Genomic DNA, 27,336 nt, shown 5'->3' with positions numbered 1-27,336 from the left:
AAAACAAAAACAAGTTCATTAACCCCAACTGATGCAATGAGTAGCTTCTAATTTCCTAAAATTCCACATCCTGTGCTTGTGGAAAAGATGCAGAGAAAACATCTAAGGAGATTGCAGATACTACTAAAATTGGCCTCATCATCAATCGTTATCGAAAATGGGAAGGATAGTGGGGAACCATCATCTTTGAAATGTGGTCATATTGATCGTGATCTATGATCACTTAAACCTTTGGTGAAATCAAATAATAGAAACCCAACAGTAGAAGTCAGGGCTATGTTTAATAGTCTAAGAGAACTTAGAGCATTTCCACATGCACAATGCCAAGGGAACTCAAGTGATTGGGAAACATCTAAACATCTGCATAGCCTTAAGAAAACCACTATCACTATCACATCAGTGAGGCTTATCAGAAAAAAGGCTTCAATTTGTTAGGGAACATAACATAAACATAAGGGAACATAAAGATTGGATTCCGGAGGAATAGAAGAAGGTCATGTGGTCTGATGAGTCCAGATTTACCCTGTTCCCTGGGTGCATCAGCAGAAGAAGAGAGGCAGGTGAAGTGATCATGCCTAGTACCTGCTGTACAAGCCTGTGGTGGCAGTGCTAGGATCGAGAGTTGCTGCAGTTGGTCAGGTCTAGGTTCAGCAACATTATGTTGCCAAAGAACAAGGTCAGCTGACTACCTGAATGTACTGAATGACCAGGTTATTCCATTGATGGATGTTTTTCTTCCTTGATGACATGGGCATGTTCCAAAGATGACAATGCCAGGATTCAACAGGCTCAAAGAGTCAACACTAGACGGAAATAAATCTTGTGATATTGCAGAAGCTTATCGAAACAATGCCACAGCGAATGTGTGCCATAATCAAGGGTAAAGGTGGTTAACCAAAATATCCAGGCAGTGTATAATGCTGCAAATAGAGTGGAGGGACAGTGGCTATAACGTTGTTTTTGTCCCCTGTAAGTGAGCTCGGTCATACACATCAGCAAGAACACTATTGTTCTTGTGATTTATATTTCATCATCAGAAAGATGTCTGTGCAAACATCCACATAACCATCATTTTGTTGTATCTGCATTCTTCCGCTGATTAAATGTGAGCTGCATCACTGCGGAATCATATATTATTATTGTACACATTGTGATTATGGATTTATTTCTAAATGTTATGTCAGTTTTCATTTCTGCCGGGCGCACCGGCTGATGCAGGAATGTTTTTTTCATTTTTTCCCCATCACAGCTGGGCAGACCAAGTGAACAAGGGTATCCCTGACACAAAAAGATAGGGCTCTGGAGGATGATGAATGGGGCTGTTTTAGAATGCTACTCAGTTCAGCCATACTCTCTATTGTGTCTGTCTCACTGCAGGAGGCGAGGAAAAAGTCGCTAATGCAAAGTTAACTGAGTTTCAGATGCTCGCTATCGCTGAGCATAATTGAATCCTCCTTCTAATTAGTCATCAGAGCATGGCCAATATAAGTTGGATCATGCTCTGAGGACCCTGCTGTGGTCTTCGTTGAGCCAGTTTTCTTTGTTCAATACATCACAAGTCTGGAAACAATGTGTGTGTGTGTGTGTGGTCTCTGTCCGAGGGATGCTCCAGGGAGGCATGGCTTCATCCAAAACTCAGATCAAACTAGACAGAGGGCACTGTTATCTCTCATTCAAGTTTCTTACAATCAATATACAGTCTAATTCTCACCTTCAACACTCCAAGGTTGAAAATTTAGACTTTTCTGTCTCTGAAAAAAATCCTTTTAAATAAATAAAATGCATTTACTAGCCACACATTGAAGAACAGTGCAAAAGGATGGTCCTTATTAGGCTAAGGAAGATACTGTGTTAAGTGTAATAGCTGTGAATGAGGTTCCTGTTAAAGCCTCAGCACAGAAGCTGGCTGCAGGCCTTTTATCATCAGCCAAATCACGCTGCTGCCACAGTTATTCAGTGCACAAAAAAAGCCCCATCTGTCAACTGACGGAGCCTTTTTTGGTTCATTCTCCACAGATCACACATACAGGTACCTGCACACATGCATAATGCACGTACATCCACACTCATGCAACAACCTAATACAAGACACACAGGCGCAGATCAGGACTGTAACTTGCTGTCCAATTGAGTTTGCAGGTCCAGTAGCAGAACATAATGAGGTTTTCACACTGAGACACTCAAGCTAGAGAGAGTGTTGGAGGGGAGTCAGTGGGTGTGACACAGAGAAAGAAGGGGAAGGAAAGAGAAAAGGCACTCAATGATAATGTATGAGCTGTCTGCAGTGCTCTATGGTGGGGGGGGGGGGGAGTGCAGCAGTGCATTTAAAGAGAAGATTATCATGTCAAGATACAGTAATACCTCGCTGAACACTGATTTTCATTGGGTACTGGTGCTCTGTCTGTCTGGATGTAGCTAATCAGGATGCTGGGGGTGGGGGGGGGGGCGTCTCATATACAGAACAACTGAAATAAAATGAGAATTTTAATTAAAGTAAGAATTAAGCACTGTTCTGTATAAAATGTCTTAGTTGCATACTAATGTTCACAGAAGCACTTTTAGTATAGTTTAGTGTTTAGTCAGCTAAAGACATGTTTGGAATCTCATTTATAAATGAACTGGAGCTTTAGTTACACTCGAACGGAAAATCGGATTTAAAAAGGTAGAGGAGCAAGAAGATGAAGGCAAACGTGAAACTCAGAGATGTGTTTCATTTAAAAGCACGCAGGTGGTCAGCAGGCTGAGAAGCAAAAACTGATGACGATGAGATGGTTAGATGGAGAAAGGAAATCAAAGATACACATAAGATATGAGCAATTCCACCCATGTTATTAAGCTGCTGTGTCTGCTTATTGAAATTCAATGGGATCATGCTTTACACAGGAATGCGTTATGCAACCTGGACATTTAATAATTATAAACATAAGATAAGATAAGATAAGATAAGATAAGATAAGATAAGATAAGATAAGATAAGATAAGATAAGATAAGATAAGATAAGATAAGATAAAACTTTATTAATCCCGAAGGAAATTCTTGTGCCAGAGGTATCAAGTTACATTAAATGCAGTTAAGTACAGAGTATAAGAGTATAAGTGTCACTATAATCCAAAATAAGAGTACAGTACGCAGTATGAGCACAATATATGATACATGGATACAAATATGGAGATGTAAGGTGCTAAGTAAACATAAATATAGACAAGTGGAGGGAATGACAGTGATGCCTGACATGATTATCTAGCGCTTCTCCCTACAGAAAGGGGAGGAGTTATACAGTCTGATGGCCACTGGCAGGAAGGACCTCCTGTGGCGTTCCGTGCTGCTCCTCGGTAGTCTCAGTCTACCGCTGAATGTGCTCCTGTAAACTGAAATATAATAATATATTGGTGCTGGGATCAGCAGACCCTCCATCATCCTGTGGGGTCAGGATGACCCTGAAAAAAAAAACATTCTCATTGAATTTTAACCATTTACTATTTAAAACACAAAGTATGATGCTTCATACTGTATTAAAACTGAACAATGTTTTGTTCCCCACAGCGGCCTTTCAGCCTGAATGGAACACAGCATTAGTTTATGTACTTTGGAACATGTGGTCAGATGCAGGTCAACAGAAGCACAGCCTGTGGATCTATATTTACATTTTCATGCAGAAAAAAGTTTTTTGTTTGTTTGTTTTTTGTCTTCAGTGACTGATAAACTTCACCATTGCCACCTGCTCCTTCCTGAGAGTTCATCAAGAATGGCCCATACAGTACAGCATATAGCCCACAGCATAGTCTTTGCTACGTGGTCAATTTGTCAGTTGGCTGAGCACAGCTTGAGTACATCAGCTCAAACAAATGTTCTTCTGCAGGCATATAGATGCTGAGGTGTTTTCTATACATGACGTTATGTGAAAGTTATCAGAATAACTAAATCACTTTCAGATTTTGGACATCAGCTCTAAGTGACGCATCATGTCTTTGGGTTGTTTGTCAGTTGGGTTTAAAATTTTGATGGTCAGAAGTCAAGGGCCGTGGTTATTTTAACCTTACAAGCATGTTTGTGGATATTATTCAAGAACTCATATGTGCTACAAAACACACACACACACACACTCCTCTTTACTGATAACCAGGATGAAGAGCCATGGATTTGCTGATGGTGAGCACCATGTGATGAAGCTCTCTGTCAGTCAGCTGTTCTGTTATAACATCGCTGAGAGGAGGCAGTATGTTCCTTGACATAAATTATTCACTGGAATCCACACGTCAATATGTGATGACTAACATTCTGCCAAAGCATATTTATATCCTTCCAAGACTTCACTACATACAATTCAAATGCATGACAAACGTAAATGGCCTTGTTGATAATGGCATTAAACCATGTAGCAGTAATTCAAGTTTTCTTATGCACTAAGCTTTGTTTAGTTTGTTTAATATTCTTCATTATTTTTCCGGTTTTTATTCTTTTCATATTTGTTCTCTCTCTCTCTGTATTTATGAACTCGTTCCAAACATTTTCCACATACTAATTTTTTCCCTCTTTTTTTTCTCCATTTCTTTTAGCTCACCTCTCCTCCTGCCTTTTCAGTTGAGGTGAGAGCGCTGGACTGCATCAGGCAGAGTTCTGCTCTGTTACCTTTTCCCCTCCCCACTGTCCCTTTCTCTCAGCCTCTCACCTCTCTGCTGCTGGTGAAGACAAAAAACACTGAAAGACTGCCACAAACACACAAAGATGGAGGATGAATGACGGCCTCATTTATTGTTCATAATGTAATTCACGAATAGTTATTATAATAAGACCTACAGTCTTATTTTTTGTGTAGTAATGCCAAGCTGAACTTCTGATTGAGATAAAAACACCCCTTTGATAATAATTACTTTACTGAAAAACTGTACTGCGCATATTATAGTAAAATGCAAATGCACATGGAGTACACCATCCTTCAAGGCTTCTGGAAACTTGTAGCTAGTATAACTTCATAATAAACTCGGTTGAAATAGTTCACTATCCATCTTTTATTCTAGATCTTCAACAGGTAGTCTGTGATATGGAGGTACTGCAGGGGGGTCGTGAAATGTTTGGTTGGTTGATGGCATTTTTCATATTTTGTTGAAAAAGAAACTTTCCACAAATTAAAATTGAGTTCATCCACACCAGAAAAACCTGGCATGAGGTTGATATTTCTGCTCTTAAAAATGGAGCCTGTGAGCTGTTTTCCTTGTAAAATGTGTGTAATGTTATAAATTCTGGATGTGTACCAACCTGCCACAGTTTCAATAAATATATGGCACCAGGCGGAGTTTAATATAAAACACAATATTATAGTTTAGGGGGTCCTTGGCCTGAAAAATGTTGAAGATCCATCATCAACATCCACAACTTCCTTCAGCTCTTCTTTGGGGGTCTTCAGCTGCTCCCAGATCAGCATCCCTCAAACAGATCCTGGCACCCAGGGGTCCTTATAATCAGCTGCCTCACCACCTCAGGTATCAAGACCCAATTTGCACTGCGTTTCCCAGACCTATATCAAAGCCACTCGTCTGTATTAAATTTTACTTTGTGATTCAAATACATGGACCCGACAGTTGAACAGGCCTGTCCCCATTTAGTTCCCATATCACTGGTTTATTTGGTAGCTTGTTTTGAAGACATAAATCTAATTATTTTCTAACATCTTTAACTGGAAACATACCAAAACTAGTGCTGAACTACAAAGCTTTTTATTTTATAGAACATGAAAACTATAATCTTGACTTCATCCTAAGTCATCACCTTTGTGCCTCGGACACTGATGGCTGCAGGGTGATTCAGCCGCTTGTCACATCACCAAGAATGCAGCTACTAAAGGGTTAAGAGTTTAATAATGCAATTGTGCCTGGGTTAAGTGTAGTGTGAAAAGAGGTAATAATCGTTTTTGAGTTGACTAAGATTAAAGTTTGGCTCGCAGCCAGTCTTATCCTGTGTTGGCTGTTAAAGAAGCTAATTAAACCCACATGAAAGCCCCTCCTCGGGTGCAAGGAAAGATTAAACGCCCTCAGGTGTATTCTCTCTCTAACTACCGTGCAACAAAAGTGGCACAACGATTAGACAGCAGCATGCACAGTTTGCATTAAAAAGTGACTCTACTGGGTGTGTTTTCAAATACAGTATTAATTATGATCAAGATCCCAGTGATGGAATTAATGTGGTGATGTGAGATAATAATTATATCATCAGAAATGGAATAAAAGCATCAGTGTTTTTCAGGTGTGTTTACATGCTGATCTGTGCAGTTTGTCATCTTTTGTGACATACTATAATAAACTCTGTTAGATTATTGTTAATTCAATGAAATTTAATTTTCTTTTACCTGCACTGTGTTGGTCTGTGACGTGTCAAAAGTGCACAGCTGTACAGCAGGATTACACACACACACACACACACTAAAGCGGCTTTCCCTTTGCCTGGCTGGAATTTTTAAGCTCTCAGCTCCTGTTGCTGAGGGGGGAATCAGCTGCACCCCCATCCAGCCCAGTGTCCTAATGGAACAGCCCAGTGCACCCCTGTGCTTCCACAGGAAATCAGTTGGTACATCCCATTGGTGCTTCTCTGGCTGGTTTGTCACTGACTCGGTAGTATCACAACAGCCAGCCGAACGGTAACCTGAAACACACGCACAGTCAACACAGCGCGCACACACGCACCAAGAGTGAGGACGTAAGAAGAGAGAGTTACCGGAGAGAAGACAGGAAGCCCCGTGAGATCCCTCCACTGCCAGTCCTCCGGGTGGTTCGCATCCCTGATATGACCCTGTTCAGCCCAAGATGTGAGTATACCCGAGTGCCCTCCTGCCCGTGTTAGTGGATGTTTCCACGCAGAAAGGTGTTTTCTGAAAGGCAGTCTTTTCCACTGTGCGTCTCATTTCTTTGCTGCCATTTTTAGCGTTTGTCTCCACTCGGCTGTGTTTGCTCCTCTCTGCTGGAGCTCATGTTCGCTGTCACTTGTCTCGGAGCTGGTTTCTCTCCGTACCTGCGCACAGACCCGATCACATTGTGCTTTTATGGAAAGGTTCTGAAAATGTGGGGCAAGTCATACTTTGATGATTGGACGTTAATGATGGTGACACCGAGGTGCTCCCCGTGATCAAACCTGTTTCTCTTATAAACAAGGTCAGCACCTGGTCCGTGGGTGAAGCTGAATCTGCTCACAGCAAACTGTTTCCATATTTTCCTCAGCTGCTGGATGAATACTGCTTTTATTGCGACTCCTGATACTTTTACCAAGCACGCTGGCAGAGCTGCTACATCTACTCACACATTCCACTCTGGTTCAGAAACTGCAGCCCACTCACTGAGCTGCATGTCTGCTGGGGAAGAGGGGCTGCAGACAAGTTGAGCACAGGCTGGAAGACTCAACACGGAAGTAAAACTCATCTTAGGCTCTGTCTGTGATCTGAGCAGTGTGGGCTGTTTGCACTGCTGTGTCTGTCTCATTGTTATCCTGTTTCATGCTGTAGTTGTTCACATTCAAGCTTTCTTCCATTTGTTTTTATTTTATCTGCTGTTATATGTTGACAGAGATGCGTTTAGTCAGCCTGACCTGAGGTCAGCTGCAGCGTTGGAAGATATGAGTGATGCATGTCATACACAAAACAATTCAGCTTCTTATAGGAATGCAAAGAGTGACATAAAAACATACGGTCATATAATTAAGGCAGAATACATATCATTAAGATTTTTCAGATTTGAAACCAAGACGAGGAAGTCTGAATCCTGTTAAGATTTAACAAAGCTTTGTAATATTCAAATAGTATTTTAATCAAGCATAATCAAATTGTTGAAGGTTTTAGCACCAATGACATGAAAACAAGTGACAGTAATAAACCGTGAAGGGAGAGATGCACCATCATATTTTTACCATGGTTGTTTTGTGTGTGTTTAATCTACCAGATTTGGTAAAGTGAAATCAATTTTTCAGTCTCGATTTATAATAATTGTTGCAAAGATATGTTGATATTTTGCTCGGAATTGTTTGAAAAGATGTGAGCAAGATTACAAAACATAGTTCTCTGATTAAAATTGTTCTGCAGATATCAGTCTGTTGTTATCAGAATTAACTACATGATTTAGATGTCAAATTGGATTACACTCACAGCATTTACAGATATGCATGAAGAATCATGATTAAATTAAAGACAGAAAATGTAGCTAAGTTTTATTTGATCATTTGATCACCCCATCTCACACAGCAGTGTGTGTCTGTGTGAGTCTGCAGAAGATGCTGCTGCTTAGTGAACATAAAACGAGTGCTTTGTTCCTCAGTGTATGTGCCGCGGACTCACTGTCTTGGTGATTCTTGTGTTATAGTTGCATACAGTCTGTAACATGCCGTCTTTTCAGTGTGTTCAGTGGGGATGTTAGAGAAGTCAAGGACACTTTAAGCAGGGTCGGTGCTGACTGACTGGGGTCTTGAAGGGGACTTATTCGTTTGCCCTTTTCCTGCTTCCTCTGGAGATTCGGACTAAGAAAAGTGTTTCTGCATTGTTGCTGTGTAATTTTGTTTCCAGGTATTACGTGGCTCTCCCTTTGGCTCTGTATGAATCCACAGGCTGGCACTTAGCTTGACATCCACTGTTACAAAGCTCAGTGATAGACTGCAGGCTGTGGCAGAGGAAAAGGCTTTATAACTCATTATGGTTGATCGCCGGTGACCTTGATATGTCCTCCGGTGCCCTTTGCACCTAAAGTAGCTGTCTGTGGCATTCTAATGCTGTTAGATGTCTGTATCTTCTTTTTTTCTCTTCAGAACAAGTCTGTATTTTGGGTCATTGACAAATCAAGCTTCTAAAAGGCTATTTTTAAAAAGTATTTTTTTAAATAACGTAATGCATATTTTTGAGTCCAGAATAATGTGTTTAAACAAATCTCATTTATTAAATAACATTTCTATCTGTTTTAACTCATATTTTAACAGTTTTTTTCAACGTCACAAGCAAGAAATGTCAGGTGGCGCAACCAAATATTTATAAATATATATATATATTCCTAATATTTATTTCAAGATAAATCTTTGGCAAGTATCCATTAGGGTGTGTACACTAGGTAACACATTATTATTTGGTAGTTTTGTTTTGTTTATGCAATAATTTAAGATTTTTCCCTTTTGTAGGTCAGGTTTTAACTATCGTTAGCATCCAATTTTGTATTTAAAGACAGAAAAAATATTTAAAAAAATACACAAATTCATATATTCAGTAAAATAAGTACACAGATTACATTTAGAAACCATTTGGTCACTTTAAGCTATTATTTATTAGTTTAAATTGGTTGCACCACCTGACGGTTATTAGTTGTACCACCTGACAACATTAGTAATGACATGAAATATGCTCAAAAAATGCATTTCATTTCAAATATTTACATGTGTTTTAGTAAATAGTCTGTATTTAAATTTTTTTAAGTAAAATAAATCTTTTTTTTCAAGAATGCGAGTAGTAAACATCTCATCAAAACCACTTAATACAACATTACATTTGATACAACCCTATACTAAATGATAATTTAAAAAAGGGCATTTCATGAAGAAAATGCAAGTTTGATTGCTGCAGCTGAAGCATTGCTTTGAAGGCTGATGTGAAGGATTGCTCTGAATTGCTGGAGAATCAGAGCAATTCAGAGCTTTGTATGCCTCTGTGTGTCAGCCTGTCACCATGGTAACAGCAGAGTACTCCAACTTTGAGAGCCTGGTGTGCAGAAACAATTCAGAATTAGAAAATGCTGAATACAAGTTTGATAGAGCAGCATCTAATGAGCGTTTTAAGACTAAAATGGAGTCTGTAGCTTGAAATTTGTAGGAGGAGAAGCATTTGGCAGATGACCCTCGTTGAAGGGCTCTCTCATAGACTCCCATGTTAAAAATGACATCGAAATTGCTTAATATTTAAAAAATTATCATTTTTTTTGAGAAAAACTTAAAGTTGACCCGGAATGTCCTCTGTGAGATGAACATTTTTATAGTTGAATGGCTGAAATCGGTCAATGTATGCTGAAGATACGCTGCACCAAATAATGTACGGAAGAATAAGAAAGAAAGAAAGAAAGAGGGTGAAGAACACAAGTTTGATTGCCTAGCAGCAATCAAACTAACACTAAAGGGAAGTTTTAACAAAATTAAACCATTTTCAAATATGGAGTAATATTTGTACAGACCTACGGAGCCCCACTGATGACATGGTAAAAAAAAAAAAAATTTGTAGGCCACGAAATATGTATAATGCGCGCACGAAATACTAATTCATGGCCACTTAGTATTTCGTAGGAACTAATTAGTATTTCGTGGCCACGAATTAGTATTTCGTGCGCGCATTATACATATTTCGTGGCCTACAAATTATTTTTTTTTTTACCATGTCATCAGAGGGGCTCCGTACAGACCTTCTCAGGTCTGTGTAATAAAGAATTCCCAGTGTGAATGCATTAGCCATGTGTGCCATGAATTGAGAGGCTCTGGTTCTGATATCACTCTGAGAACTTCAGCTGAGTAGAAAAAAATGACGTCAGCACTGTGGGGCCAAGTGAAAGCATTTTTTCCTCCCAGTTACTTTATGCAGCTCACCTGAATCTCTTCACCAACTACTTGAAGAACTTGCCCTACAAAGCGGCATCTAAAATGTACATATTATTATGTAAAAATGTGTAATATCTTTGATTAAAACTAGTAAACATTTTAAACATGTCACAGATATATTTAGAGCTTTTAATAACATTATATAGTGATATTCCTTGCAGTTGTGCCACCTGACTAACTGGTTGCACCACCTGACTTTTCCAACTTATCTTAAAATAAATAGGCTTATGTTTGGATGCTAGTATTAGCGTCTACCCATGTCATCATATTCATATAGATCAATTTTTATAAATAAAGTGTTTTATGATAAAATTTATTTTTTCTAGTTTTCCATTGGTTGTACCACCTGACATAGAAAGTGTACCAGTCTGTATATGAATTGAAAGTAGTTGTTTTTATCAATATTTAAGAGAGAGCTACAAATCTTTTAGCTTAATCCCAAGGGTCCCTTGGGGTCCTCTGGCTGATACAACATCCTGTTTATGGCTATTGTCTATTCACTTTAAAATAAAAGCCCATTGTTTATGGTTGCACCACCCTGACATTAAGTAAATGTAAATTGCGGGACAAATGTTTTTCAGTTATCTCAACAGCTTTAAAACTGTTGATATGAGAAAAAAATAGATTATACAAAAGACTATAAACATAAAAGTATGCCAGAGCATTTAATTTTGAATGTATTGTTATTAAAAGAGCATTTTTAATAGGTTTTTTAGTCTGAGCATTTGCTCGGACAGGTGCTCCACCTGACATTTTAGGGGTTTGAGAAGCCAAAACAGAAAAGAATATAATTATTTGAATGTACTGAAAAATGTATCAAAATAAATAAGTTTTATAGATAAAAGTGACCAATGTTATGAAAAGATTACATTATTTTGAAAGAAAATAGTGGACTCGGACTCAAAAATATGCATGTCATGTCATTGACCCATTTTACAGATTTGTACTCAGGGTAAAAATAAATGCAAGCAATATATAATATCACGTGGTAAAACAACACCAAAAAAACATTTGTCCATAGTCGTGTTGATAAAATCAGAATCAGAACAACCATTAATAGTTGTTTTTTTCTATTGATTTGTTTATCAATAAGTGCAACAATGCTATAAACCTGCTAAATGCCAAGCAGACAATAGTTCTAGTATAAATCTGTGTCTTCAAACAGAAAATCCCAACAGAAATACATTTGAGTGCGCAGTATGTCTGTGCAGTGTGCACTGCAGAAGCTAAGGGCGGCGTGTAGGATTGTTTACCAAACAATACTCTGATTACCTCCTGAGGTTCTGCTCCTGGTGAGTGAGACAGCTGTACTCAGCAGCTTCCTCCCTTGTCTTCCTGTATAATGGCTTCATCATGCAGTCAATCATACTGTTGTCATGTTGCCCAACAAACACATCATAAAACTGAGTTCAGTCTTCCTGACAAGCCTGCATGAAAATAGTAAAACTATTCAGGTGTATTCAAATGCATCCTTACACACGTGTTTAACCTCATATCTAGTACACATCGGTGATTTATTTTGAATGCGTGGTTAGGAGCAGTTATTGTTAAGGTATCAGCAGCAGGGGCCTCACCCTCACTAGCAGAATGTCTGTAGAAAAGCCATCCAGCAGGTCACCGTTTGACTATAAACTGTCAGAAAATTATCTCAGCTGCAGGAGGTAAAGGCACGTACACGTGTCTAAATTTCTTTTCACACATTGAAACCCATACTTAATTAATTGTAGCTTCCAGCCATTTGACAGTCACGCTGTGTGAGTGTATGTGCAGCTGGCCCAGTCACACTCCATTCAGCATCCATCTGTCCATGTCAGGCCGGACGCCACTTCTCTCCCCTTCTCCTTCCTTCCCTCCTTCTGCCTCCTTCTCTCTTTTACTCACCTTTAGTAAATTGATGCTAAGCGACTGCAGTGTGAACAGTGAGCTGCTGGGATATCCTGTAATCAAGGTGTGTTCTGGTTTAATGGTCAAAAGGAAAACACGTGTATAGAGGTGCCTGCAGGAGAGACACGGAAGAAACAAAGGTTGTTTAACCACGCATGCGTACAGACCGGCAGCTGCACCATCACTGGAGGATTCCACTAAAGGAACAGACCTCAGAACTTAGGAATAATTCACACATTATTCTATGGAAAATAGTTCTCAGTGGTCTGGAGGCTGATGGACAAAGCAGGCCATCTGTATTGTCCAGATGCAATGTTTTCTGATTTGTTTCCATTTATCTTAGGTTTTCATGTTGACTTGTAGAATGGTGTTGATCCCTCACCAGCTATTTTGACAAGCATCTTTGTCACTGTTGCTGCGGCAGTGACAGACTACACAGATGCCGGTAATTGTGGATTTGGTCTGTAAGCTTGTCTTCAGCACTTTTTACCACTCACATCCCCACGCTGCCACTGCAGTGCCACGACTGTTAATGTGCATCTTCAGATCTGAGGATGTGGACAACATTTGTGTAGCAGCCATCATATTATTTTAAAAGCAAGAATATTTGCAGACAAAGAGACAAGTCTGTAAGTTTAACATGTCATTAGATTATATTATGTGAGTAAACCTGAGTGTGGGATAAATATGATGAGATGGTGTGCAGGTGAATTAATCATCTAAACATGCTCTCTGCCTTTGTTGTGTTGCTCTTCTTCTTTGCTGTAGCAGTACAATGTTAACCGTTTGCTCTTTTATGCAGACATGAGCATGAGTGGAGAGTTGAAGTCAAGCCGCTCTAGGGCAGCCAGTAAGAGGGCCAGCAACACCACTTATGGGTGAGTACAACCCCTCACACACACACACACACACTTTCCTTCCCCCACATAGTCAAAGATAATCATGTGCTCTATTATTTGCTGCAACCCTTTATCTGTAGCTCAATGGTTGCACCTCAGCTTTCCAATCAATGCAGCATTATTCGTTATTAGCTTCATACCAGCTGTGTATGTATGCTACTATTGATTTTAGCCAGAGGTGCTGTCTCCATCAGTCAATGTTTTAATCTATCTGTTGATGTAGTGCTCACATTTGATTGAAGCTGATTACTGTTTATTGCTGGCGGTTCAATACGGCGCTGTGTAGCAACACTAACATGAACTGTAAGCTTAGGAGAGGCTAACAGAGGGCAGCGTCAGGGATGACGGTGTGTGGGCCTGTTTGAATTTGTTCACGTCGTCATTACTCTCTCCTTGAACTGCATCTCTTAGTCTGGCTGCAGCTCTGTAGGACTTCTTCTAGACCACAGAAGGTACTCTCTGTTAAGTTTAAGATGAGCTTGCCCACATTTTGTAGCTCTTATCCCGCTGATTTTCTCTAACATGTCTTTGTAAAGTCCACATGTTGTTGTTCATACAGCATGATGACTCAACTATGTTTGAGTCTCGAAGATACAGGAGGACAATAACGAGCATGCTGTGGCTCAAGGCTGAATCTATTCAGTCACACTTTGAAAATACTGTAAGAGGAGAGATTCTTACAACATTTTAAAAATACTGGATTTCCATTGTAGGACATCAAGATTCTGAATAAGTTAGGAATGCAATCAAGAGTAGAAAATAAGAATATAAAGAGATGTAATATTATTGAAGCCAAACTGTTTGTACCAAGCTTAATCAGCTAATCTCATTAATATTCCGCCTTCCGTGCAACTGCAGCTCCACATATGTCTAAAGCTCCACAATGAATACTGATACTTTTCCTTTCAAAGCTCCACTCGGTCCCTGTTCCTCTGCTCATATGCTACAGTAGCATGTGGAAGCATAAATACTGCAGTGTGGGCAATTATGTCCCCAGCATGTCCTTCAAACCGTTAATCCGGCTCTCTGCCGGTGCTCCCTCCTCTGCTCCCTCTGACCGTGTCTGCTGAAACATAAAACCCCCGAACATTATTTGCCCATTCCACCATGTAGTTATTCAAAAGCACACAGCCATGCATTAATGAGGTTAGTCATACAACACACACATTCACACAGTTACTAACCCCAAATGGAAAACACCTGAGGTATCAGCCCTGATATAACCTGCCTGATACTGCACAGAGATGACATGGACTTAAAGCAGGCCATGTTGGATTTCTGTGTCCATTTCACCTTTTATGCTTACATCCTAGTTTGATATACTAAGTGAAGACCCTGTTCAGCATGTTCACATAGACAAGAACAAAAATAATCACATAGCAGCACTGTGAGGATATAGGCAGCAGTGCTTAGAGCTACAAACCTCAACATCAGCATTTCAACATTGCTCACAGTGACAGTGTTTATGTGCAGTCCTGATGATAAGCAGGTCACATATTAGCATGTTAACATTTTCTCCTGGGCAACAAAATTCTCAGTCTAGCATTGGCCTGTAAGAATGTGAATAATTTTGCAGGTATTACTCATAACTAAAAGTGGAGTTGGAGTTGGTTGGAAGTCAGGGAGTGTATGTAAAATACACAGAGGGAACGTGCATGTGTATTTCAATAAACCCTTCATATCTGAAAATGACTGCGGAGGCGTTGGAAGATTACCAACAAGGATTAGTATTTAAAATCATGATGAAAAAAATAAAAAGACGAGTGCTTGTGTCAATGCAGCAACACGACTGGCTCGATGCTTCCTGGTTCGGCTGTTATTAGGCTTCCTGACTGCAGAGGTATGACATAGATGCAGATTGCTTTTCAGGATTATCTTATCTGAACGGTGTTGCTTCTGGGTTTGTAAACCGAAGCTAACATGGAAATGGCCATGCTAATTTTATGGTTCAGCTGTTTTTTTAAACTCTACTCTGTTTGGTCAGTCACAGCATTCAGTGGTCTGAGGGGAAACATGTTTACATAATTATTAATTTTACATTTATTTAACAGCTTTTTGTGTGAAAATGATTCCTTTGGTACATAGCTGTGTAAAAAGTAGGTAATTTCATTAGTATGAAATTAACCCCTGCAGGTAATGAAACCCATGAAGCATTAGAAATTATTTATTGATAGTCTATAGTTTCAGTTGGTAGTCTCATGTCTTATTCAGAAATATAATTATTCAGTTTATTTATGTAGTAGTATGGTCTCCTTTTGGGTGAAATAGATTTTAAAGTATAGCTTTCTTAAGGATGTGGCCACACTGGGGCAATCCTAAAACCAATGGGTGACATCACTGTAGCTGCATGAGGGCGACTATTATTGTGTGTACACATTAATGTGGAAAATCTATGCAGCTTTTACAAGTGTATGTTCATGGTGTGAAGCTGCAGAGTGGTAAATTATAAGATTCAATAGAGTGCAGAAGCTACAATGGGCCACAGCAGCAGTCAGATCATGGCAAGACAGCTAGCAAAAATCTCTCTGTCCAGACTCCAATAATCCCGCTCTGTGCTGCTGGCAGCACTGTGCCCCGTCTACTCCCTCCTCCCACTGTTCTTCTAGAGGCAGCCAACAACCCTTCTGCCTGTGGCCTAGATTACTTTGTGAACAAACTTTCTAACTCGTGTCTAAGATGCTATAAAACATTTCTCATTTGCTTTTCCAAAACCATGTGGGCAAACTGCATTTCTGAAAGTTAGATTATGGGTGTTAAAATTAAACGTTAACCTCTAATCTGTCTATAGTGAAAACCAACAAAACCTTTCTTTTTGTGTCTTAACACGGTTCAAGTCTTTCCTTGTCTTGTGATAGCAGGCCTGTTTTTTCCACTCTTGTGACTGCCACTCTCATATATCTACCCCCAGGCCATTTGCTCCAGAGCGACTGTGACAACATATGGGTGTTGTCATCATTTATTGTTCATACTTCCTGACTGTCACAGATCCCCTCTAGCTTGGTGAGCCCCAGCTGTGGAAGCAGGGATGGGGTGGAGAGAAAGGCAAGCCTTTCACAACCCAGATGCTGCTGCAGTTGTGGCCTATACGTGCTCCAGTGCACTCCTTCAAAAGCTCACTGTGCTGTGTGGCCCTTACGGACAGGCTCAGGTGCCACAGGAAGGGTTTTACATGAGCATGCGAATATACAACCAGTCCATGACCTGAAAAGAAAGAAATGATTGAAGAGGCACTGGATTATTTATAGAATATTATCATGCCATATCAATTTCAGAGTAATCATCAATATTGATTTATTGCGTTGGATCCTATTTAGATGCCTTCTGTGGTTAAGCAGCTCTTTTGTCGCCGTTTGTGTCAGTTATAGCTCTATCATAGGTCATCCCCCTGATCCCCTGGGTGCTGCTTAGCTTAAGGCATTCTCTACACACCCCATGCTTTGTGTGGCCACAGCAGCCCTCATTATAATTTCCTAGTCTCAGTTTACTATCTGCTCCATTTTCGCCATCTCAGTGGAGGAGCACAGAGGGTGGATGGGGGACTTGCCCCAACGCTGAGTGGCAGAGTGTACTGAGCATCTGGTCTCTGGTATTTTTGTCTTCTTTCTCCATGCACTTCATTCTGTTAATATTCTCTCATCTGTTTTAATTATCAGATGGGGCAGTCATAGTGGAGTTAGAGTCTGCAGCAGGCCCATCTGTTACAGAGGCTTAAAGAGGCTGATGGGGGCAGGCAAAGTGGATGGGTAATGGTGTAATATTTGTCCAATGAGATACATATTGAGCCGCAACATAAAAGCTAATCTGATGAAAGATATTAGGAGGAAATTATGATATTTTTGATATTTTATTGCATTTAAGTTAGTCACTGGGTATGATGTGGCATTAAATGTAAAAATTATGGGGCATGTAAAATGCAGTAATTCAAATTTAATTTGGGGTGAAGCCAAAGATGAGCCAAAGTCCAAGCTGAAAGGGGCATCATAACATACATGTTAGTTTTAAGGTCAAATTCATGTTAGACCTCTGGTCTTTTAGCATTTTTATTAGTGATCCTCAGTCATGACGTTGGTCCTTGCAGTGTCACCTTAACCAGTCTAAACTACGCAGAGGTCAAGACTTATCATTCGAGACAGTGTAGCAGTACTGGGAATAATCTGTAAACCTACAATATATCTTCCTCCTCATTTGTTCCCTTGCACAATTCGACACTTGTTTTGACAGATTGTATGTATCAGGCCTGAGGCTTGGTTGGCTGACATCTGTAAATCCACCCCGAGCAGTGGAAAAAGCAAAGGGCAAATGGAGGCAATCTGCAGTAAAGTAAGCCATGCCGAAGTTCACCCGCTTTCTGCTGGATGTATTTCTGTGACATCACTCTGGTTTGGCACAACACAGCTGTCTGCCAGATGTTATGATGCCCACCCAGAGCTAAATGTGTACACACATCATTTTTCATTTTAAAGCATTATTTAATGGGAGGTTTTTACATTGCACAGGGTCACATACTGGAAAAATAATAATTCACATTTATTGTTAATGTGAAAATAAATATAAGCATGTAACACAAATCAGAACATGATAACCACAGCACACACACAGGCTGTATATGAGTGTCTGCTCATGACAGGGCCTGTGTCATAATAATAATCAGAAACCAAAGTAAAGATGCATACTGCAGCATGCCTTTGGTCTGGGTTGTTCATTTGTTGGGAAGCACTTCAGAGTGCACTCCAGTTTGCAGTGATGAATTTCTTGCCATGTAGTTTTTGCTCGCAAACAGAATTTTGCTTATGTCTGCGCATTGGTAAAATGAAGTTAAATCAAGTGTGGAGGGAGTTCTTTGCCTGCGTGACTAATGTATCAGTGTTTTTATTGTGAGTACCGATGTTATTGTCTCAGACAATGAAACCAGTCAGCCCCCTTAGAATACGGTAACTGCATAACACACATGAACGGTGTGTTTGTATTTAGTATCATGGCTCATTTCCAACTCTAAAATATTAGAGTGTTGTAACTCTGTATAACATAATTCTATATGTTGCTATGTATGAATGCACAGCAATGTGGGATTCATTCATTTATTTTGGCTTAGATAGGTAGGATGGAAAGTGGTCTTAACTTCTAGGTTTTCAAGCTTTTTATTCTTCTCACTGCTCTGTCTCTTTGTGTGTATATAACTGATTTAGGGGTGATGGAGAATGGCTGAGTGAGGGACTATGAATGGCAAGCATATCACCGTGGTGGCAGCTTTTGCTTGTGCCGTCGCCAATAACAGCCCACTAAGTGTTCATCAAAGCCTACTGTTTCCTCCCCCTTCCACTTGAACATCAATTTTACGGCATAACTGCTATTCCCATTTTTCTGTCCAGCGTTTTCTTCTTTCCTTTGTCAGCCGACTCTCTGCATGGATGCGCAGACAATGTACCGTTGCAGTCCATTCCTGAGAGAAGACTGGGGCTGTACTGTAGGTAAAGGTCAGTGCAGTCAGAGGTGGATGTTCTGCTGGGGAAAAGGTCAGTCTCTGCAGAGAAGGAAGTAAAGTGTATCTGCTGGTTTCAGAGCCGCAGACAAAGCCTTTGAGACGGTAGAGAACAACATGATAGGAGATGATAGGAGACAGGTGGACAGAGAGGGAGGTAGGAAGATGGTGGTGACAGAGTGACATACTGGCTGTAGACGTGATGTTCTGTGGCGATAAGGTCACGAGCCAGCGGTGGAGACACGATAGCAAAAAAGACCAAGATTACATGAAATAAAAATATTTTATTACTGTTGCTGTGTGTGTCCGCGTTTGTGTGTCTCTGTGTGTCTGGGTTGGTTTACATCCATATATTTTGCGGCTCTGTGCATTACCCAGCCAGATGAACTATCTCCTCTGTCCTGCAGGCTTATCATTCTACTGGGGTTGGTCCCTCTGCTAATGAAGTCATCTCTATCCCTCCTGTCCACACCCTGCTGGTAGGGGAAGAGTAAGGCTGGCAGAAAAGGAGGCATGAATAGGGATTGATGCATAAAGGTGAAAGACAGGCGGGATGTAAAACAGCAGTAAAGAGGACAAGTGTGAAACAACTGAAAGAGAGAGGAGCACATGGGACAGAAAAATGCAGAGAGGAAGAAATAACAGCAGTCAGTGAGAGTGAGGGGTGAAGAAAGCAAAGAAGAGAAAGCAAGTGAGCACTGCACTGCGTGTCATTGGCCCCCTGGCGTGAACAATCCATCTCAAATTGATCTTCCAGCTCGGCCCAGCAAGGCATTCTGAATCAATCTCAAATTGATCTCTGTGCCAGAGGTCGGGAAAACTAGCAGTGGAGCTTATCAGAAATATAGTGGTGCTGGGAGGATCTGACAGGGAAACTTATCACACTGCACAACAGGAAATGGGCTCTGAGCCCCCGGGGCAGCGAGAGGAGTCTGCTCCCTGCACACACACAGTCACACACAGATTCAATGTCTCTGCGTGTCCCCAGCACAACCATACACTGACACATGCTCCCCAGTGTTCAGCACAGTACAGATATATTGTACATAGACAATCACACACACACACACACTGCCAAGGCATCAGTACACACCTAAGGGCTACCTCCAAAAATACAAAGTTTGTCAGAGCACAATATGTCAATATATTTTAACTTAGACAGGTAAGATTTGAAGCCTGGAGCTCCTAATGACTTATAACACATTTAATGTGTCCTTAGCACGGCTGTGTGAAAGGCCCGAGGAAGGACGATCAATACTGGCTTGCATTTAGACGGTCAGTCAGCTTAAGGGAGCAGCCTGCCTCTCCAGGCCCAGTAAAAAATAAAACCACATAAACAATTTCCCAAAAGTGACTTTCACAGTATCTATGGGAGAATAGACAGCCCAGTCCAAAAGTGCAGGAACTCAGCGCTCAATGTGACTGTTGTTACTTTTCCAGCACACCGAACTGGTGGAGTTCGTAGACTCCACTGTGCTGTTATTACTGTCTAGTTCCCATTGAAGCCATTTATGTTTCCAAGAGGACTGTGGACTGTTTTTCATTGCTGTGTGTGTCACCAGATTGAAGCTGACAGTGACATTGCAGAGCACGACCGGGGACCAGAACACACAGAAAACTAACTCAAAGTTCATTTTGATGGCAAGAGAGAGCAGCAGTATGACACAGAGATAGGGTGAGGGGCTGCAGTGAAAGGAGTGGTGGTGGTGGGGTGGGGGGGGGTGTTTTAGTACGTCAGCGTTTGGAAGGCAGCAAGAGAGCCTTTTCTGTGGCCTGGGCTGGAAAAGCTCACCGTCAGCACAGAGGGGTAATGGGGGTTAGCAAGGGGAACAAGGGAGTTAAGGTGAGAGTTAGAGTACATAAAAAGTGTGAATGTATGGACGGAGTACTACATTATATATCAGCAAGTCTCATGATATCAGAACTGAAATAATCATCATCAACTGCTGTACACTGTGATGAGTGCTATTCGATACTCACACTCGTAACGCTGCCTGAAACTCTGGTGTTTTTACCAAGAAAGTCACATTTATGCTTCCTGCAAGATGTCTGTGAACACCACAGACATGTAATATGTTTGTGTCAAGTGCACATATGTTAAAGGTGCATAACACACCCACAAAGACTGGCAAGTGAGTTATAAAAGCTTGCATGTGTGATTCAGTCAGTGTGGTTGTTGGTGCATGTGTGCGCTACCATTCTGCCTACACCTACTCCTGCACAAGCTGAAACATTTTCTACATGTGCAGCTGCATCTCACTTTGCTATGCTGGGAGATTTGGCACCCTCCCACTCATGTCTTTGCACTGACTTTATATGTAGTTGTCCAAGCTTTTAGATTCACCTTGAGTTCTGTCTGAGTACACTGTAACAGCTTAGACAAGAGTGTAACCACCCCAGGGGACTAAAAGAAAACTCTGAGTCAGGTTATATGTAAATTTTTATCACAGTATTAATATAACATAACACGAATTTGGTTGAAAATCAATTGAGAAATTGTTGATGGATAAAATAACAGATGGGGCAATTTGGCTGATCTGAAAAATTGCAAATTAAAGTAATTCATCACAAACAAACAAAATAACAAAAAAAAAACTGTAAATCCAGTACTGTCATCAGCCAGTTCTATTTATTAATTTGCAACATTTCCCACCATGACTGGGACACTTAGCATGGCATATATGGTGCAGAAACCGCCTTTATGAAAGGTACTAAGACTAAATGAGAAAAGAATTATTATGTTATTATGTAACCATTTTGTTTATGAAGCTCCTGCATGTAGTGATCACAAATTCTGTCCATATACATTCTGTAAAAACTTCAGCCAGTTTCTGTTTAACCATTTAGTTCTGCTGCAGTATGCTTGGATCTCCTTAAAATTCAGCTAATGGTTCTTTTTCCTGCAGTTCCAGACTGCTTAGTTTGCCTCTGACCTGTACAAACATCATGTCCTAAAGTTGTACAGTTGTCTCCCTCCTTTTTATACAAAGATGACTCTTGTGATTTCTCTGCTCCTCTCAGTAAGAATGAGGTTTTGTTGACAGAGCGTGGCTGATGTTAGCTCAGGTTAAAGTTTAGTCCAGTGAGGATCACAGACTCCAGTCTGACGTTGACTCAGCAAATGTCAGTCCTGTCAGTCACAGTTAAACCACAAATAGCTCATGTGCAGGGCTTTCTGAATGGCAGCTGATTGTTTGCCCAGATGTTCATACCCTGAGGTGGAGGCAGACTTTGTTTCATGGTTTGATGACGTAGTCTAACCAGACACAGCTGCTCAAAAACAATGAAATCGTCTGTATTTTGCTCACGTTTTTGTGATGATGTCTTGTCTTTTTACTTCCCTCCTGGTTGAGTGCAAAGGAGTTAATTTTAGCTCAGTGAAACCATGCTGCTTTGCCCTTCATGCAGTTGAGCCAAAATGACTTTTAGCTTTTAATTCTTCATTAATTTCAGGACAACAGCAAAGTTCAGGATATGAAAACGATGCAGGGGCTTGACAGAGTTGAGAAGGCTGGAAGGATTAATTACTCCAGGCAGCCTCGGGTAACCTTTTAACTTCGCGCTCTAAGTCGCTTCTGACGGGGCCCCTGTTAGAGAAAGTGTCGTGATATCTCTTCTCTTCACACTCTTCATGGGTAATGGGTGGCATGGAGGTTTAAAGGTCTCTGTAAGTGCTTTGGATGTCAGTTGTCACATTGTGGAGTACTGCTGCTAATTACCATTTAATATCCTGATCTCAGAAATATCCAATCACTGCTCCCAGCGAGACTCTAATCTTTTTGATGAATGGCACCAAACTGAAGCAGTTGGACCACCTGGAGAACGCCGTATGCATGAAGAGTGAGTGATATGTTTGTGGCCTAAGGTAGAAGGAGGTGAGCCATCTGCTGTTCATTCAGTTATCTACTACCTTGGTCTCAAAGGCCTGTTACTCAAGGATGCTGCCAAGGACATGTTGTCAAGACCAAGGGAGGCTCACCCCCATGCTGGAAAGTTGGTCAGTGTCACCACACAAGAAGTTTCAGTATCCATGACATGATGATTCACTCAATGAATAACACAATACGTTACCACAAAAATGTGTCCAAGTAAATCACTCCAACAGAACAAAGTGTCAGCTTTGGGCCTGATGAGGACTCAACTCAGGACATTTTCATCTTCCATCTCTGAGGTGGATCCAGAAAGGTTTCTCTGAGAGTTTGTAACCAGGAAGGGAACTTGAGTCCATCCACTTCTAATGAAAGAACAATGAAAACAGTGGAGAACAAAGTCTGACGTTCCCAAGGAAACCATATTGGTGCAGTCCACAGACAAGGCAATAGCTTCAGTTTTCTGAGATGCAATGGTAGACAAGACAGACAGACCTGCCCTGTTCACCCAGAGACTACTGCTACCTCATCCACAAGATAAAATAGGATCCTTATACTCTACGGCAGCTGGATTTTAAGTGCAAATGTAGGAATGGACTATGTTTAAAACAAATGTGAAAAATTTTGCATAATCGACTCTCTTTTAGGTAACAAATGTATTATTCTCTTTTGTATTGTGTTTTGGACCAAGTGTGGACTTGTCAACATTAGCCAGGTATATATGTACAAAGGATCTTAAAAGATGTGCACTGAGCTTCACGAGGTGTTTTTGGAAAGAAAAACGGCTCATCATTTGCTCATTTGTTATGTGTTGAGTTGGGTGCAGATGGTCTTAAGTCATGCAGAAGAATTGGACTTATCCCACTCTAAACACTCTGCCTCCAGGAGGATTAGGCCGTACTGTTGACACCGCTGAGGGGAGATTGTTTCTACCTCTTATAAGCTGAACTCACACTTATCTGCTCTATGCACGTATGGTGTGCATACCTACACCCACATACTGAGCATGCATGCTCACACAGAATTCACACATGTGGTCATAAATTACACTATATGTCTTCTGGTGATTGAAACGCATACATTGGATTTTTGGCTCTTTTATTTTTAGCCATGTTTTTGTCTCAAACAGGGGCCAGCCAAACCCAACCACCTGATTAGATGACATCATATAAAATGCTTTGTCCTGCTTGTAAGTACTAAATGAGCAAGCTGTTTGGGCTTTTAATGACAGTAAAAATGGTATAAAATCATCTGATTTGAAAGGCAGATTATGTTAATCATTTGTTTAGACAGTCCACCTCTTCTCTCCTTTGGCTTTGTTCCCCTTCATACTTTATCTGTGATATCACTATCTTTATTTTGATACTGACAGGGCCTCTTTGCAGTGTATTTAGTAGTTTTTTCTGTTTTGAATCAGTGTGATCGAAGTTCAGCTGAAAATTGTGACGTGAGGTTCAATAGTAAAAATTTTAACTACATGTTTCTATCTTGTGGGATAAAACAAATATTTTCTTATGACTTCACATGTCAAATGACAATGAAGCTGTCAGTTTTCCATCGCTTGTAATGGCATTAAAAAACACAACTAATGCATGACAATCATTTCCAGCTGACATTCTGTAGTTGGATGCTGTTGCTAATCAAACAGCAACCACACCACGCCTCATCCCTGCTGCTGCTGATCCTCCAAGTCCATTGTGTCGTTCAGGAATGTCCACACCCTGACAGCTGTAGGAGAATCTGACTCATTCCTGCCAATGTCCCCATCCTCCTTGTCTCTTTAACAAACGCTCCACTCACACCTTCTGACTCTGTCTCAATTTTATCCGCTCCTGTTTAAGAGCTCTGGCGAACTGGCATTTCCTTCCTCTTCCGTTTAAGTGGTATTTTTCAGTTTATGAGTACGCTGCACATTCAGGATAAAATCTGAAAGATAGGAAAAACATATGCTCCACCTTTCCCTGGGTTTCTATTAAACCATATTGATGCATCATCCCTGTCAGCTCCTCTATTACTGGACTGTTCCACTATTTGGAACTATGTATATGGTGGAGGTGCACTAAAACCTGAAGGGCTGTAAGCCTTAAACCACAGTAAAGAGAAAACCACTGAGTGTCATTTAACATGCTCTAACTCTTTTCTATGTTCTGCTCTTTCCCAGAGTAAATAAACTGCACTCAGGCTCTAATTTAACCTTGATGCATGCAGGATATAACTTTACTACCTCCCATGCTCTGGTTTATAGCTGTTTATCACCTCCCTTGATACATACACTTTATCCAAATAATGCACACTATAAGCCAGACTGTAAAGGATGTCTGTGAGCGGATTACTTTGTGACGTGTTATTGATCCTGCATGTCATTGATTAAAGCAGTAAAGTGTGTGATCGCTGCATGTTTAAGTAGGTTTGCAGGACAATAAAGATGCTCTTGTAATGAAATGTTGATTTCCCCAGGATTGTTTGTGAGAGGTACTGCTGTGTGTGTATGTGTTTACCTGAATTAACTCAGATGTAAAGTTAAAGCTTTATTGCAGGACATTCACACAAAACTGATGAACATTGACATAGCCTACTCCAAATATTTTACAAATACTAACCTGTCCACAGACAGTAACACAGCATCCATATCCATCAACCCCAAAAAACCACAGCAGTGGTAATTTTGAGAACGTGTAACATTTAGGCCCGACTCAAACCTTTAACACTGTGGGCTAGTCCAGGGTTGGTGATGGTAGTCACATAATGTTTATTTGTGTAAAATCACATGTCAACATTATCTAATTTGTTAGTCATACATCATCATATCATCGTTATATTACTTGCAACAGTTCATCTCATATTCTTTTTTTGTCCTCTTCTCTTTGTTCCTGGGATGTGTCATTAAATGTATTTGGTTCTTTTAGATCTACCTCCCTTCATTACTTGATAGCATCGCTTTTGACTGTGCTTCAAAGAATGTGCTTTTGCTTCTACTCATAGTGGAGATGTAGAAATAGGCTCCCATGTGTAGGCACATGTTGCTATTCACATGATATGGTTGTGACATGAGACATCTGCTGCATATATTGTCACATTTCACAGGAAACAGTGTGAGGCCTGGGAGAGTTTTTTGTTTGTATGTGTGTGACGGTAGTCTTGACTTGTGTATCTTGTTCTGTATATTTGCATAAAGGAAGCCCTTGAAAATGAAAGAGAAAGCAGGTTGTTGTGTCTGGAGCATCACTGATGCATTTACAACAAGAAAGAGCGAATAAATTCTGAATGCGAATGAAATGGAGAGAATAACAGCGACAGTGATTAAATGAAAAGGAAAGGGAGTAGATTAGCTCAGAGTCTGTCCTTAGAGAGTGTCTGAGAGGGTGAACGAGCTGCCAGCACTCCCTTCATCTTCTCCTCCTCCCCCATCAAAGCCTCTCTGCTCTCATCTTGATCACACTCACCCTCAGCATCCCATCCCGGAGACCGCCTCTTTCTTCTTTTCCTCTCACAGTCTTTTCTTTAATTGTCAGTCTATGAACACAAGTTTAGTTTTTTCATTTTTGCCAGTCCCACAATCTTCATGACTGCTTGCTGTTTTCAGCCTTTGTGTAGGTGTAGGTTGCTCTCCAGTGTGTTCTCTCCTGATTGTTCTGCAGTGCTATGTTTTCCATAATGTTGGAAAGGGGGGAGTGTTCACAAGTGAATTGGAAATCTTCACATAATATTTGTCCATACTGTAGGTGGGTCTGTTGAGGTAATTGAACTTAATGTAATTAGCGTAGAGCATTTAAAAATTAAAGCTATGAGCTGCACAGGGTTTTTTGCTTTCATACTGCCCTTAGGTTTTATTAGCAGGGTTATTATCATGTCTCATTGGGCTCCACTTTGACATCCTCAGTGAAACATCCTCTCCTGACCTTTCTATCAAACAAACTACACTCAACAAAAATATAAACGCAACACTTTTGTTTTTGCTCCCATGTTTCATGAGATGGACTTGAAGATCTAAACTTCATTCCAGATACACAATATTACCATTCCTCTCAAACATTGTTCACAAATCTGTCTAAATGTGTGATAGTGAGCACTTCTGCTTTGCTGAGATAATCCATCCCACCTCACAGGTGTGCCACATCAAGATGCTGATCTGACATCATGATTAGTGCACAGGTGTACCTCAAACTGCCCACAATAAAAGGCCACCCTGAAATGTGCATTTTGTTTCTGCTTTATTGGCGGTCTGGGGACTCAGAACCAGTCAGTATCTGGTGTGACCACCATTTGCCTCATGATTGTCTATTGTGGCCTGTGGAATGTTGGTCCACTTCAATGGCTGTGCGAAGTTGCTGGATATTAGTGGGAACTGGTGCACGCTGTCGTATACGCCGGTCAAGCACATCCCAAACATGTTCAATGGGTGACATGTCCGGTGAGTATGCTGGCCATGCAAGAACTGGGACATTTTCAGCTTCCAAGAATTGTGTACAGATCCTTGCAACATGGGGCCGTGCATTATCTTGCTGAAACATGAGGTGATGTTCATGGATGTATGGCACAACAATGGGCCTCAGGATCTCATCACGGTATCTCTGTGCATTCAAAATGCCATCAATAAAATGCACC

At 40.6% G+C, this 27,336-nt stretch overlaps 1 protein-coding gene across 1 annotated transcript in view; it reads left to right on the top strand.

Moving 5' to 3' along the window:
• Nucleotides 1-6,599: 6,599 nt before the first annotated feature.
• The window catches only part of LOC114432877 (heterogeneous nuclear ribonucleoprotein C), a 33,421-nt gene continuing 12,684 nt past the window's right edge, over nucleotides 6,600-27,336 (top strand). The window contains exons 1-2 of the mRNA XM_028400952.1: nucleotides 6,600-6,800; nucleotides 13,287-13,362. Coding sequence (XP_028256753.1) covers nucleotides 6,779-6,800; nucleotides 13,287-13,362 — 98 coding nt within the window. The 5' untranslated portion in view covers nucleotides 6,600-6,778. The remainder of the gene's footprint in view (nucleotides 6,801-13,286; nucleotides 13,363-27,336) is intronic.

Source organism: Parambassis ranga, chromosome 3, assembly GCF_900634625.1.
Source record: "Parambassis ranga chromosome 3, fParRan2.1, whole genome shotgun sequence".
Classification (NCBI taxonomy): Eukaryota; Metazoa; Chordata; class Actinopteri; family Ambassidae; genus Parambassis; species Parambassis ranga.
The sequence above is the reverse complement of the archived record's forward strand: the minus strand, read 5'-3'. Positions and strand labels throughout refer to the sequence as shown.